The sequence below is a fragment of the Apus apus genome, chromosome 22 (genome assembly GCF_020740795.1).
Source record: "Apus apus isolate bApuApu2 chromosome 22, bApuApu2.pri.cur, whole genome shotgun sequence".
Taxonomy (NCBI): domain Eukaryota; kingdom Metazoa; phylum Chordata; class Aves; order Apodiformes; family Apodidae; genus Apus; species Apus apus.
In genome coordinates, this window is record NC_067303.1 from 5,680,629 (window position 1) to 5,696,035 (window position 15,407).

Below are 15,407 nucleotides of genomic sequence, written 5' to 3' on the forward strand. Positions count from 1 at the left end.
AATGACCTCCTGAGGGATTATGAGAACACTGGGAGGTGGGAATGACCTCCTGAGGGACCATGAGAGCAGTGGGAATGACCTCCTGAGGGACCCTGGGAACAGTGGGATGTGGGAATGACCTCCTGAGGGACCCTGAGAACAGTGGAATATGGGAATAACCTCCTGAGGGACTCTGAGAACAGTGGGACATGGGAATAAGCTTCCAAGTGACCCTGAGAACAGTGGGAGATGGGAATGACCTCCTGAGGGACCATGAGAACAGTGGGATGTGGGAATAACTTCCCAAGGGAAGTGGTGGATTCCCCTGCGTTGGACAGTTTCAGGACTCAGCTTGACAGGGTGCTGGGATGTCATTTAAAATACATTATTATCTAGAAAGGTTGGGTCAGATGATCCTTGAGGTCCCTTCCAACCTGGCATTCTCTGATTCTCTTTCCCCTGACAATTCCTGGTGTAAGGAAGCTCTGCTGTTGTGCAAACAGATGGAGAGAACCCACTGCTGCCTCTCGGAAGCCTAAAGAGATAATAGATAAATGAAATAAGTGGATATTGCCCCCTAACCAAGGGGAGCACTGACTTAGTCTGGCTGCCTCGTGTTGGGGACTGCAGGTGTCCCAGGTTCTTCAGATTTTACAGCAAAATAACTGCTGGACCTCTTATCTGACTGGAAAAGAGCAGCTCTTTGTGGCCAAGCCAGAGGAGACTCTGCTGCCCCATTTTCCTGATTTCATGCTGGGCCCAGTGCCCCTTCTTGGTGCTGCCTCCTGGGAGACGTGGGCATTTCAGCTGAAGCAGGAATAAATTCTTAACTAGAGGGGCTGGTTCCAGAACCAGGAGCAGTGACTTCCAGGATGGAGGCACTGAGCCTGTTGCATCAGTCCAGTTTGTCTCCTGCCCTGCTGTTCACCCCAGTATAAGGCTTGCTCATCAGCTGAGGCAGCCCAGTGGCTCCCTGGAGCCCTCTGGAGAACTCTGGCATCATGAGGGGAGATGATCCATACACAGAAGGGATGTGCAGCTCCAAAAAGCACCTTTCACCCTTGCAAAAGGTGCTGTGTGGGTGATAATAATAGTGCTGACCTTTAACTGGCAGTCAGGTGGTCCATGGGGGGTTTAGTCTGCACAGCTGAAGGTCCTTTGCCAGTATTATCTTGGCTGAAGGGAGTGCCCGGGAAGCAGCTGGGAAATGAGGTTGAAATGGTGAATTTTGTTGCAAAATCGAATGTTAAAGGTTTCTCCTGCAAAGACCTCGTGCCAGGAGTTCTTCAGGAAAGCCAGACCTTGTGCTGTTTGCAAATCCTCCTCTTCTCCCTGCCTTGCCAGAGCCTTTGGAGGTTTCTAGTCACAGAACTAGGGACTGGTGTGAAAGGGCAGGCCCTGCTTGCCTGTGTTTCCCTCTCCCCACGATGGGATGGAGCTCCCTGATGGGAGAATTGTCTGAGTTGGCAGTTCTCTGGCCGTCCCCTCCTCCCTACCTGCCCTCCTTATCTTCCCTCCCTCCTCTCTTGGAGACAAGGAGGTCCTATCAGGTGGGGCTTCCCTTATTTTATGATTATTATCTCCAGAAACAGCAGCATGGATGAGGAGATTGAAAACCCTTACTGGAGTGTCCGGGCCCTGGTGCAGCAGTATGAAGGGCAGCAGAACATGCCACTGGAGCCCCACTCTTCCAGGTAAGGAGCTTTATTGCCAAGATGTGTCCCCTCAGGACAGTTTCTCAGCAGCCAGGGTATCTCCAGAGGATTCCTCAGGCCAATTTGATGCTCCATAGGACAAACAAGCCTCGGTGCACCTGAGAATTCAGGTCACTTGGCCCAGCAGAGGAGGGAAAAAAGAAAAAAAAAAAAAAGGCGATAATTTGTCCTTATCCCCAGAATTTGCTGTGAGGTTGTGTCTGTGAATCCAAACCCACATGTTTGGAAGTGTGGGAGCTCGTCTGGGCCGGTGCTGGAGCTCTGCCTCCACAGGATGTCAGCAGAGAGAGCACTTCGGAAGCTGCCGTTCCAGGGGGAGATGTAAAAAATCTGGCCTTGGCAACAGGATCTCCTGGTGAATGTCACAGGGCTTGGGGGCCGACCCTTGGACTGCAGCTTCGAGTGAAACCTGCTGCCCCCTGCCCTCACCCCTCGGTGTTTAGGTAGCTGCAGGCTTTGGGGTGCTCTTCTCCCCCACACTGGATTGCCAGACCGTTGCTGTGGGCTCTGATGTCTTTTTGCTTTTCCCCACAATGTCATGAATGATCTTGCCATTTGGTACCAATGATCTCCTTGCTGATAGGACATCATATGGTGAGAATCTTCCTGTGAACCATCACTGGTCTCCCCAAAGAATCCTAGAATCATCCTGGTTGGAAGGGGGCCTTGAAGATTATCAAGACCATAAGCTAAACCCCCCTTCCACAACCTGATTTACCCACTCAGTGCTTAAATCATGTCACTAAGCTCCACATCTACGTTTCTTTTAAACACTTCCACAAACCAGGAGCAAGCTGGCCTCCAGCTCCTCCAGCCTGCTGGTGAAAACAAGATGCTTGTTTCCCTTTCCTTCCAGAGGGGGATGTAGGAGCTGAGTTGGGAGAACTGGCTGGGAGAAAAAAAACCCTTTTGATTCTTTGCACTATATTTTGATTCTTTGCACTATATTTTGATTCTTTGCACTATATTTTGATTCTTTGCACTATATTTTGATTCTTTGCACTATATTTTGATTCTTTGCACTATATTTTGATTCTTTGCACTATATTTTGATTCTTAGCACTCTTATCAGTGAGGTGTGGCTCTGAAGTGCCCACCCCCCTGCTGGTGCTGCCCGTCCCAGGGCAGCATCCCTGCCCAGCATCCCCTCCCTTCTGCACCCACTCCCTGAAGTGCCCCGCATTCCCGGGGACAAAAAGCAACTGAAATGACGGATGGAACGTTCGCCCCAAATCCGACGGATTCCCAGCCCCGCATCCCCCTCCCTCTCCCCTCCCCTCCCAGCAGCATTCCCTCCCCTCTCCGGGAGAGGCTCTGCCTCGCACAGCCGGCAGGGAGAGGAGCTGGAGATCGCGAGGGAGCTGGAGGGGAATCGTGCCGGGGGCTGGGAAGAGCCGCATCCCAGCCGGGAAGAGCCGGGAATCTCCTGCCGGCAGAGCAAGCGGCTTGTTTTTCCCCCTCCCCGGTTGCGGGGCTGGCATCTTGCGGCAGGTGCTGCCAGCCCGGGGGGGCAGGATGGGCTGAGGAGCATCCCCGGCTGGCAGGGCTGGCCCTGACAACCACCGCTGAGCCAAATGCAGCGGGAGGAGACAAACAAGCCCGGAGGAAAAACCTGCAGCCTGCCTGTGGCTCCTGCCGAATTCCCTGACTCTGGAATCCGCCTGTGTGTGTGTGTGGGGGGGGCTGCTCTGCCCCCCGACGGCTCCTTGCACGGACCCCGGGGGTTGTTTTGTTTGTTTGTTTGTTTGTTCCTGCTGCGGATCCCTCCCGGCTGGTGGGAAGCACATCTTTCCTGAGGAGCTGGCGTCCTCTGCAGCGCATCCCGGGCATGTGGAGGGACGTGTGTGTGTAGCCGGGATCCTGAGGCTGCCCGGGAAGAGGATTGTGTGAGGCTGGAAGTGGGATCATGGGAGGGAAGCAGGTCAAATGGTGAGCGACCGTGTCCGTTGTCATTCGTGTGTGTTCCAGCTGTGGGAATTCGGGCCCATCCCGGGGGCTGCTGCCCTAAAACCTTGGCTGTGCAGGCACTGGCAGCTCTGGGGCTCGGTGGAGGAAGGAGGTGGGTTAGGAAATCAGCTGGTGAAAGGAATAAAGTGGAACAGTTTTGCATCGTAAACGTCTTCAATAGCTTTAATTTCCCAGGGCTTTTTTTCTGCATGTTTTGGTCAGGAATTGTTATGTGCTTTAAAGGACAAATTAGGTCAGTGGATATTCCGTACTCTGACAGGTTTGGTGGCTGAGAGAAAAGCCACAGAAATGTTTCCAGCATTAATTTGATGGCATAATGTGTGAGGCAACCTGAGCTGTGCTGCTGCTTCACCCGAGTGCATCTCGGTGGCTCTTTCACTGCTTGCAATGCTGGAGATGATGTCAGTCATGCCATGTGAACCCACTGCCTTTTTAAAATAGGGAAGCAGCCTGGAAAGGGGACCGTGGACACAGGAATGCCTAAGTAATTATCTGTAAGCCTGTCTGTGTTGTGGGGACCTGCAGGGACTGTTTAGCCCCTGCCCTAGCTGGGATCTTTTGCCTTTGCTTTGGGCTGTAGATCCAGTGCTGAGAGGAGCAGACTTTGGAGGAGGAGACTGTTATTTCCAGGCTCTGTATCCCCATTTTTTTTTTTTCTCCTTCTTCTTTCCAGTTCCCTGCTCTTGCCCACCCCTCAATTTCACCACCTTCACACCCAGCATGTGCTAATACTGTTTTTCTGGAACACCTCATTTATTTATTTTTTCATCTTCTGTGTGGGTCAGGACCAGCAGGGCACTTCTCAGTGGCCGTGTGAGGATGGTGGCATATTCAGAGCATCAGCTGAGAGTCTAGAGATCTCTTCCTAGCAGGAAGTAACATCCTTCTGAGTTACTGGACCTGTTAGATCAGCTGGGCTCGCTCTTTGTCCCTGTGCTGTTGGAAAGTTGCATCCTTTCCTCTGACCCTTATTTAGTGCAAACCCCAAAGTACCCTCTAGGCTCCCAAGCAATGATTTTTTTAATGCAATGCTGTGCACTCCTTCAGTGACAAGCAGGGGCAGGGGGCTGGTTACAAGTGTTGTGCACACAGTGTGCAAGGAGGGGCTGCTGGGATGGAGTTAAGTCTTCCTGAGGGTAAATTCAAGCCAGGTGGCCTGGACCCCTGTAACAATCCTGCACACCCTGCTTGGGCAAGAAGGAAGAGGCACTGGAGCTGTTAGGGATCCACATGGGAAGATGGAGATTTCTTTCACTTAGCAGGTTGCATTCATCTTTTCCTTGAACGTGGTGGAAATCTATGTAGTCTGCTCGAGGGTCTGCAATATAAATGAGAAGTAGGCCAGCACTGGCTGTGGGAGTGGACCAGACAGGAGCTGCAAGTCATTTCCATATCTATTGCAAGGCTTTGCTGAGTCTGTGGGAGCTGTGGAATATGTAGCAGCAGCCCTGGGAAGATGTGGAAGGCAAGCTGTCAGAGCCACTGTTTTTTTTTCTTTTCCTAAGCCTATTCTATTATTTCCACACTGTTTTCTTTTTGTTCTCTGTCCTTTGTTTTCTGTGTTGGGGAGAATGAAAAATTAACTCCTGCTCACACTTGCAAGGATTAGTCCCTGCGACTTCAGGGGTACATTGAAAGGGTCAGTGAGCTTCAGCCACCTCTTGGTGTTGTCTGGGTGATGCATTTAGGAAGAATTTCTTGGAAGAAAAAAAATAAATTGCTTGACCCTTGCATTCAGCTGAGATGGCTACAGTGAAAATATGTTGGTACTCTGAGGAGTTCTTTGCCCTGTGAAGGCAGAGAGTGGTGCCTGACTTTGGAAGATATTTAGCCCTTGGAATTCCAAGTTAGTGAAGTGCTGCCTTTGGGAGCTGGAGCAGGAGATGCAGCATGCCTGGGCTGCTTGGTGTGCAGCTGGAAGTGTGAACACCAGGCTCCCTGTGAATGGTTTTGGAGCTGGTCTTCAGTGCAGTGTGCTCTTCCCGTGAGTGTGTGGGTTCCATGGTGAGCAGCCCCAAACCTGCTAAGGAAAATGAAGAGGCAGGTTGTGCTACTCACCAGTTAGCCTGCCATGCCACTGGTGTGGTGATGGCAGAGCCACGTGCCCCGTTTGTGTTCATGGCTACTCCAGGATGCAGATAATTCATAGAATCACAGAATGGTGAAGGTTGGAAAGGACCTTGAAGATCATCTAGATCCAACCCCCTGCATGGGCAGGGACACCTCCCACCAGCCCAGGCTGCTCCAAGCCCCATCCAACCTGCCCTTCAACACTGCCAGGGATGGGGCATCAACAACCTCCCTGGACAACCTGTTCCAGTGCCTTTCTACCTGTATGGTGGAGAATTTCTTCCTGATGTCTCACCTAAATCTCCCCTCTTTCAGTTTAAAACCATCACCCCTTGTCCTACCGCTGCCCTCTCTGATGAAAAGCCCCTTCCCAGCTTTCCTGTGGTCCCCCTTCTTGTTTCATTGAGCCTGCCTGCTACTCACTTATCTCAGCTGAGGATGACACTGGTCAGCACTAGAAAGAACTGTTTCTTCTTCCCTCTGCAGCCTCACATCACCCAGCCCTATCCACAGTGCCAAGAGTGAATCCACTGCAGCCCCATCCGAGGAGAGGGAAAGACTTGTGATCAGCCACCCTGAAGAAACAGAAACCAAACCAGGTACCTTGCAGGTGTTTTACAGCTCCCACTTCCCTGGGGATTTGTTTGGATCAGAAACCTGCTGAAAAGCTCCCCCCTGGCTGAAATGAATGTACAGAATGTGATGTGAGTTAGTTCACGTGAAACGAAGTCCCTGAAGTTCTAGCACTACAGTAATGCCCTGGTGTGGCAGTGTCTGTGAAGAAAACAAAATGATGCTTGGGGAAATAAAAAGCTCTGGAGTAAGAATCATGTATAACTTTGGCTGTAGCATGAATGCTTTCATCACAGCCTCCTTGGGCCATATTGGAAAAAAAACAACAAATCACATTTTAAATTCTCTAAAGAGAGTCCGTGAGAGCTTGTCAAGCCCATGGTGCATCATTTTGTGTAACAGTCTGGTTTTGGCAGCACATCTGTACCCAAGTTGAGTTGCTTTGCAAGGAATCCAGCAGTTGTGTAGAGCTGTTGTGGTGTTTGCACTGAGAAATGAGGCTTGTTGCCACAAGGGCCCTGGGATGTGCTCAGTTTGCATTTAACATTTTCATGTAGGTTGAAGGAAAAGTTTTAAAAGAAGCTTCTGAAGTGATTTTTGTTCTGTGGTTTGTTAGTGGTAGCTGGTGTGGGCAGCAGGCAGGTGTTGGGTGGTGAAAGCCTCTCCTGGACTCCCCTGCCTCTCATGATCACACTCAGCTGCTTTTTCTTCCAGAAGAGACACAACCTCATTTCCAGCCTGAGTGGCAAGCAGGGAACCCTGGTTCATATTTGGAGAATTCATGGGAGGAGCAGCTTTTGGAACAGCAGGACCATTTGGAAAAGGAAATGGAGGAAGCAAAGAAGATGATTTCAGGTTTGCAGGTAACAGATTGTCTTCTTAGCCAGCATTCCCTTCCACAGGCATTTCCTCTCCCACCAGCTGTACCTGGAAGACAGGTTTTCTTAGCGCTGGGACACTGGACTTAAGAGAGTGGAATAAGTGTTCTGGTCCAGTGAGATCTCTTGGGGTGATTGTGCAAGAAGACAGTTGGTTCCCTGTGTCTCACCCTGTGGGATCAGTCCCTTCAGGGAGGGGTTTCTCAGGAATAAAGCAGCATTTCTGATCTCACCCTGGAGAATCTACAACAAAGCCCGTGTTTGGAAGGTGTTGATGTCTGTGTTGTCTTTTGGTCAGACACCAGATCCTAGCTGGGTTCCCTGGCTTGCTGCCCTGTCCTGAGATGCTGTGCTGTGTGCTGTCACCTGCGTGGTGCTCCTGTGCAAAATAGTAAAGGAAACAGAAGTATTTTCCCATGTGCTGGGGCTGGGACTCCCCTTCCTTCTCACCAGGGCTGGTTAGCAGCCTTCAAGGGCTGGTTAGCAGCCTTCAAGGGCTGGTTAGCAGCCAGGGAGAACAGCAGAGCAGTCTCTGTGATCAGAAGTAATGCAGAGAGACTGTCAGGACATCAGTCAGGACTCAGAACTACCAGGGGTCACACAGGCTTGCATCACCCTCTGTGAGCCAGGGTGAATATTTGGCACGTTCTCTGCACAGCTATTTATTTGTGGGGCCTTTTCCCTGCTGCCCTGTTCCAGTCCCTCCCTGACCAAATGACCCTCAGCCCAACGTGTCTGACTCTGCCTGGGGAGCAGAGCCCCTGATCCATATGGTAAAGACCCTGAACTCTCTCAGGAGTGTCCCTTTCTGTTTGTGCTGGGAAGCACTGCTGGCTTGGGATTGTAAATATTTATGTGCCAGTAAACAAAGCAGAGATTGTGTGAGGAGCAGAGGGTGGGGTGTGGGTGGGCAGGCCCTGGGGACAATGGGCAGGAAACAAAAGACTTTAAAAGGAAAAAAAAAAAGAAGGGGAAAAGAAAAAAAAAAAAGGAATTGGTTGGTTCAGTGTTAAAATCTGGTTCTTTGTGTGCCCACTGGGGACAGGGAGAGGTGGCACTGGAGGGACCTGGCCTGGCCTGTTCCTCAGGGTGGGAGGTGAGCAGCTGGTGCTGCTGCCCCTTCATCCCCTGAGAGCAGGAAGAGGCAGCTGATGCTGCCAGCCAAGACCTTGGATTTGATTGATTTCCCCCCCCCCTTGCTCAACATTTAAGAGCCTCCAGCTCATGGGTTTTGATGGAAGAATCAGGGACCTGCTGTACAAATACACCATGAGTTGCTAAAAACGTGGCAGATTTTTATCTTCCTGTGATTCCTGCTGGGAAGACTTTGGGATGCACTCAGAAAGCAGTTTTCCAGAGAGCTTTTGCATTAGCTGAGTACAGACTGCTGTTTGCTGGTTCACAGCTCTGGGGTGGAACAGTCTTTCAGCAGACAGAACCTGACCTCTCAGCCTGCAAGTCCCTTGGGGCTGCACTGGAGCATTGCTGCAAACAGGGTGTTTTGTTATTCTGGCGTGGAGTTCAAGCAGAAATCAAGTATAAAGCTAACTGAAAGCAAGAGGCATGAGTCCTTCTAGTGTGTCCAGTTGTATGCAACATGTGCCAAATGCCCCAAGTCCTGGAAGTTAGAGAAAGGTCAACATAAAAACCATCAGGTAGAGAAAACCAGTATGGGATATACCCTGCTGGAGATCTGGGCTGGTGCTGCTGGTCACATTTCCTGCAGGGAATGCTTGTCAGTCCACTGGCTCCTTCCTGCAGGCATCTGGGCTGCCTTGGAGCTGCTGAAGGAATCAATTCTGTGCTTCTAGTGGCCTTCCTCAAGCACAGGGCACAGCTTAAGATGTTCACTTTGTGGGTGAGGGCTCTTTCCTGACATGGACAATGGTTCTCAATGTCTGTAGAACAGAATTAGGCTTCTCTGAACATCCTGTTTCTGAAGTCTTTTGTAGCTGTGGTTGGGAGAACAGCTTCTTTCAGTAGGTCTCATTCCAGAGAAGAAGCTTGATGACATAAACCCAGTCCAGTCTTTGCTTTAGGCTTCAAATCTGTTGTGGTGCTGAAGGCTGCCCTGAGGCTGGAGCCTGAGACAGACTTCAGCCCCTGAACCTCTGAGCTGTTGTCCTCACTGGGTGTCTTTCTGTGGGGAAGTGGTGGCTGATGGATACCTCTGGGAGAGCTTTTTCAGGGGGTAAACCTTTTTGTTCATTCCTGAAAAACTCTTCCCACTTTTGGAGGGAATAAATCAGCAGAAATGGCAAATGAACCGGTGCAGAGGCTGTTGGCATGGATGGCTGTCAGCCAGAGCTGCAGCTAGCCTGTTCTCCTCTGAAACCCATCCAGAGGAGATTTTTTTTCCTTCCTCTTCCCAGGCTTTGTTGCTCAATGGATCTTTACCCGAGGATGAGCAGGAAGGGTCCTTTGAACTTTGTGAACACGGAGCCTGCCCCGAGGAGCAGCTGGTGAGCACGTTGCTGTACCCACATGTCCCTGGCCAAGCTCTGCCTCAGGCAGGTGTTCTGCACAATTAAAACCCTGGTATTTTACACCCAGATCATAATTCGAAGTCGCCTGGACCAGAGTGTGGAAGAAAATCAAGACCTCAAGGTTAGAGGGAGACAAATGAAGGGGGAAAGAGGTTTTGGGTCAAGGGATCTTTACAGACTCTGTCTTACTTGATTTTTTTTTTTTTTTTTTGAGGGGAGTGATGGAGCAGGGACAGCAGAGTGGGTGGTACGTGGTGTTAGTGCTCCACCTCTGTTCCCATGTTCTGCTGGGTAGGATCTCCATCCCTGAATATCATAACACACTGACCCAGAGAGCACTCTCAGTAGTTGGCTGAGAAGTGCTTGTTGCTTCCCTATTAGCAGTTCATAAGTTTGTGGGATAGCACCACAAAAACAGATGCTGTTTCCCTTCTTTCCCTTGAGGCAAAACTGCTAAAATCAGCCCTGAATTAGGTTTATTTCCCTGCATGCTCTTGAAGAGCTCTTGGAGAGATGCAGGTTGTACTGGCTTCTCCAAACTTTCTCCAGGACAGCTGTGAAGTTTCTAGCTGTGTCTGAATCTAAACAAGTTTTCAAGTAGGAAATCAATGCAGCCAAGAAGAACCTGCCCTGGCAGGGCTGCCTTAGCTCAGCTTTCTGCTGCTTCTGGGAGCAGTTCTGATGCTGGGAGAAGTATCTGACATGACTCTGAAGGAGAGATTTGGGGGACTAGGCAGCCTCTCTTCCCCTTCTGGCTTTAATAGTGGGCTTAGGGAGCTGCTCAACCCTTGTCATGTTTGTAACTCAATTTCCAGGGCCTGACAGGCTCCCTGATCAGTGGGAAAATGTGGGATTTGCTTTCTTCTGAAGGGAGTGTCTGGGGACAGAACACAGGCTCTGGCTGGCTCTGAAGGGCTGGCAGGAAACCACTTAATCATTAACACAAAAACTGTGTTGCCTTCACAGAAGGAGCTGCTGAAATACAAACAAGAAGCTCGAAACCTACAGGGAATAAAGGTGAGGAGGGGGACCCTTCACCAACCAGCAAAGCTTTAGTGTCTGGCTCTGGGGGGATGTTGCAGTTAGGACAGCAAGTTGGGTCTCCTGGGTTCTGTTCCTGCCTGTAGGGCTGTGCTCAAATAGCCCCTCTTGTCTGTTTTCCCTAAACAAGATGGGACATGCAAGGTGCCTGCTTGGTTCTCAGGGCTCTTTATTTTTTTTTTCCTCCCTCTGTCTTGGGCTTTGGGCTGGCCCAGTGAACTCATTCTTGACAGCAGAGAGAGCCTGGGGGGATCCTGGTCCCCTTCAGCTGCAGAATTTCTCACAGCTTGGGCTCCTTTCTGCTCAGCTGCTCCCTCTGGGGCTCTGAACTCCAGTAATCAGCTCCTGAGCAGAGATACTCCCAGAGCTGCCTGTTGGGCTCCTGTGAAGGAGCAAACAGCAAGAACTGTCCAAGGTTGAGCACCGGGTGAAAGGTGCAGAATTAGCCCCCGTTTTGGCCTCTTCAGAGAGGATTTCAGGGCACAACTGGGTCACTCTGAGAGCTTTAAGTGTCCTTGGCTGACACGGGCCTCTTCCTGCCCTCTGGATGCTGCAGATGTGTGGCTGGAGGCACCAGCTGGAGGCCACGGAAAAGAGCCTCCCAAGACACTGCTCTGCTCTTCTACAAGAGCAAACTGTCAGGCCACTTTGGAGCAGTAAGAGTGGGTAGAATCACAGAAATGTCTGTCCCAGAAGGCTGCAATGTGGGCAGGAAGGTCACTTTTGGGGTAAGGGGAAAAAGGCAGAAGGGCTGAGAGCCCACTGGGCAGATGTTTAAATACCTCCTGCTCTCTTGGGCCCTTAGCAACTCTTCATCCCCAAGTGTGGCCACTGGTTTGGGCCACTCGCCTCCCAGGGAAGGGTCTGCACCTGCCTTGCACCTTCCTACAGATAACATCTTTTCCTAGGATGCTTTACAGCAAAGGCTGATCCAACAGGATGCTTCAGTTCTCCAGCTAAAGCAGGAGCTGCTGCGAGCCAACATGGACAAGGAGGAATTGCACAACCAGAATGTGAGTCACTGCTGTGGAGAGGGTCAGGTTAACTTAGGAGACTGGTGGCCCAAAAGGGGTTTCAGCAGCCACAGGGGTGGAGTTGGTGATTGCACCACAGCTCTTGGGGTTGTGGGATAGTGAATGACCAAAGGTCTCTGGAGAGTGAACCAGCCTGGCCAGCTGTGGGACTTGCTGGAGTTTCCTGTTTTTTCACTCCCACTTCCTGTCCCCCAAGATCTTCAGCTGAAAGAGAGGGGCTTCCCATGGTGTTTCCAGTGCAGCTGCATTCTTCCTTCCTCATTGTGCTTCCTGGATTAGCAAGTGGCACTTTGGCAGGTGGAGCTGCCACAGACGGTGTCTGGAGAGGGAAGGGCAAGGAAGGAACTGCCACCCTTAGGCACCAGCTCCCTTCCACTCTGCAGATCCTTGGTCTCAGGTCATCCTTTAGCACAAGGGACAAAGAGGTTGTCACTACCTCTCCAGGAATACCTGCCTCACACCTGTGTGTTATTTCTGCAGGTTGACCTTCAGAGGAAGGTTGAAGAGAGGAACCGGCTGCTGGCAGAATACAAAGTAATAGAAACCTCTTCACTGGAGGCTTTGGGGGCAGCACCTGGTGGCTTTTTGGTGTTGTGGGTGTGACTGCTGCCTGCCTGGCACCCAGTCACCTCTGGGAGTGGCACTGTGAATGAGCTGTGGTAGCCATGGGATATTTGTAATGAGATGGAGGGATCGTGTGTCCCTTGTCTTCTGTGCACGGCTTTTTATAGTGGGTGTTGGATTGTCGTGGTTTGCTGTGGTGGCTTGCTGAGGAGCCAGCACCTGTGCAGAAGCCTGTCAGGTTAGGTTGGGTCACCTGTTTGTCCAACGATCCCTCAGGCACCTCTTTGTCTGGCCTGAGTCGTGGATCTTTGCTGGGCAGGGGGACTCCAGGCAACAGAAACCTGACTGATCACGTCAGAAAAAGGCTTTGACACTCACTGCTACCATCCAGCTTGGAAGTGCACACATAGGGGAAGCCAGCCTGGAGGAGTCTGGCTCTAGCAGATGACACAACATTCCCTGCCATGGGAAGAGGATGCTGAGCCTTGCTCACTGTCCTGCTGATGCTCTCAATGACTCTGTTGCAGAAGGAGCTGGGCCAGAAGGATCGGCACTTGCAGCAGCACCAGACCAAGCTGGATGAGATGCTGAGGCAGCTTTCTGAGGCCAGTTACCAGCAGGTATGGAGCTGGGGGCTGCACTGGTGCCCTGGGAGCTGGCACTTCCCCTGGGGGCTCAGCTTGTGCTGACTCTTGGCTCCCCTCACAGGTGGATTTGGAGCGGGAGCTGGAGCACAGGCAGGCTCTGCTGGCTCACTGCATGAAGAGGGAAGCTGAAGAGGTGAGGGAGGTCTTGGCCAGCACAGGCTGCTGGAGTGACCCTTCTGTCCAGCACTCTAGCTGCTTCTCTCCAGAAATCACCCCCTTCATCCCGGGGGGGGCTGTCTCTGCAGTCTCACTATCAGTCCCAAGACTCCCAGACTCCCAGAGGCATCCGAGCATCCCCCTCTCAGCACTGCCTTGGCTTCTCATGTCCAAATCCTACAGGGAAGGAGGGGAAGCCAAAGGCTCTTGGCTTCTACCTTCAGCTCTGACACTGCCTAATGGCCAGACCAGGGCTTAACTTCTTATCTCCTCCTCTTCCTCCTGACCCTGCTGTTGAGCACTGGGAACTGTCTTGGTGGGAAGAGTGCCAGCCCCGATATCTGCAGCTGCACGGTGCCAGTGAACACTGTTCCCTGGAGCTTGCAGGGCCCTCTGGTGCAGCTGCAAAGCCCCTCCTCTCTTTTTCTCCATCCATATGTGAAGAATCATGTTTGTGCCCTGAGCTGGAGGCTGCCTGCACCCTTCCTACTGTGCTTACATGGCAGGAGAGGGGAGTTACCACTGCAGAAAGTCTGGATGCCCTCTCACCATTGTGAAGCTGGCCAATGGGGATCTTTGGGGAGGTCCTGTCCTATTTCTGTTGGCACACGTATCTTCCTGCCCCTGCCCAGGTGCTGGCTTACAGCAGCCACAGTGCCCAGAGCAATGGCTTCCTCCAGACAGCAGGGAAAGGAGCTGCTCCCACAGCCCACCGGGGGGTAAGTGCACCTGAGGGGTATTTTCCCAGCCAGATGTCATAGAATCATGGAATGGTTTGGGTTGGAAGGGACCTTCAAGACCATCTAGATCCAACCCCCCTGCGTGGGCAGGGACACCTCCCACCAGCCCAGGCTGCTCCAAGCCCCATCCAACCTGCCCTTCAACACTGCCAGGGATGGGGCAGCCACAGCTTCCCTGGGCAGCCTGGGCCAGGCTCTCCCCACCCTCACACTCCAGAATTCCCTCCTCATGTCTCACCTCAATCTCCCTCTCCCAGTTTTCATCCATCCCCCCTTGTCCTCTCACTGCAAGCCCTTGAGAATATCCTTGGAGCTCTGATCTTGTTAGGAGAGACTTCCCCTTGCAGAGATGTGGGTTTAGCTGGGAAGCAAGCAGCCTGGAGCTGCTCTGCTTTGTGTCTCCTGGGCAGACAAGTGACTTGCAGCTGGTCCGTGATGCGCTTCGTAGCCTGAGGAACAGTTTCAGTGGCCACGACCCGCAGCACCACACCATCGACAGCCTGGAGCAGGGCATCTCCAGCCTGATGGAGCGGCTGCACCGCGTGGAAACGCAGAAGAGGCAAGAGAGAAGGGTAAAAGTTCCCCAGGGCACTTGGCCCTCCCACCCCTGGCACACAGCCCTGGGCTGAGCAGCCACGAGGGCTCTGCCTGGGGAGTGACACTTTCTTCCCATCCTCTCGGCTTCGCTCCCTAGATCCAGGGGAAACCACCAGCAAGCAGAGCAACAGATGAGTGTAGAGACTCCTGGCCTCCCAAGTCCAGTAAGTGCCTCTCAGCTCCTGCACTCCCACTGCTGAATTCGTTGCTCAGGTTTCCTGGTTGGCCTCCAAGGGCACAGCATTCCCTTGGGAATCCTCCACCTCCAGCTTCTTGTTCTTCCTGGAGCTCACTTTCCTCCCCTGAGCCATCTGCTGCACAGATTTGGACCTCACTGTCCAGTCTGAGTCCCTGGGACAGTTCTGCAGTGTCTGTAGCAGCGACCAATCCTGAATCACCCCAGGGATGAAGGGGAAATGGGATGCAATTCCAGCTTTCCTGCTGGTTTGCCCCATCTGTGGGCACAGAACTGCACGGTGTCCTCATCCTTCCCAGGTTCTCTCCACAGTCTTTAGCTCTTTTCCTGTTCTGACACCAAGTTTCCTGACTCCAGCAGCTCCACCTTTTGCTTGGGGTTTTTTTCCCCCAGTGTTGGATGTAACCATCATGCTGGGGATCTTAGAACTATGGAGTCACTTCCCTGAACCTCCCTCTGCTCCAGCTTTTGGGATGGTGCAGGGGAAGCAGGAAACAAGCCAGAGAGGGGAAACACAAAGGAGGAAAGAAAAATCCAGGCAGAAACACCCATCCTGGCCAAGGAGAATGGGAAGGTGGGGAGGGGACAGAACCTTTTTGTCTTGAAGGATCAGTCACTTCATCCTGTTCTATCTGACTGCAAGTGATAATGTCACTTTCTCTTCCAGAAAGGTTCTCCTGTCACTGCTGAGGGTAGTGAATGGAGGGTCTGTGATGTAGGTGGTGGCACCAAGTCCCTCTGTGGATGGGACAACAATCCTGGA

General features: G+C 52.0%; 1 protein-coding gene across 5 annotated transcripts in view; it reads left to right on the forward strand.

Moving 5' to 3' along the window:
* The window catches only part of DIXDC1 (DIX domain containing 1), a 33,475-nt gene that overhangs the window by 13,266 nt on the left and 4,802 nt on the right, over positions 1 to 15,407 (forward strand). Inside the window, exons 5-17 of one of the 5 annotated variants that reach the window (XM_051638490.1) lie at positions 1,566 to 1,673; positions 6,219 to 6,331; positions 7,020 to 7,168; positions 9,556 to 9,645; positions 9,737 to 9,790; positions 10,636 to 10,686; positions 11,619 to 11,723; positions 12,225 to 12,278; positions 12,836 to 12,928; positions 13,017 to 13,088; positions 13,744 to 13,830; positions 14,262 to 14,423; positions 14,546 to 14,612. In XM_051638490.1, the coding sequence (XP_051494450.1) occupies positions 1,566 to 1,673; positions 6,219 to 6,331; positions 7,020 to 7,168; positions 9,556 to 9,645; positions 9,737 to 9,790; positions 10,636 to 10,686; positions 11,619 to 11,723; positions 12,225 to 12,278; positions 12,836 to 12,928; positions 13,017 to 13,088; positions 13,744 to 13,830; positions 14,262 to 14,423; positions 14,546 to 14,612 (1,205 nt within the window). Of the gene's footprint in view, positions 1 to 1,565; positions 1,674 to 3,431; positions 3,624 to 6,218; positions 6,332 to 7,019; positions 7,169 to 9,555; positions 9,646 to 9,736; positions 9,791 to 10,635; positions 10,687 to 11,618; positions 11,724 to 12,224; positions 12,279 to 12,835; positions 12,929 to 13,016; positions 13,089 to 13,743; positions 13,831 to 14,261; positions 14,424 to 14,545; positions 14,689 to 15,407 lie in introns of those variants that run through there. The other 4 variants (XM_051638494.1, XM_051638493.1, XM_051638495.1 and 1 more) reach the window with 4 other exon arrangements.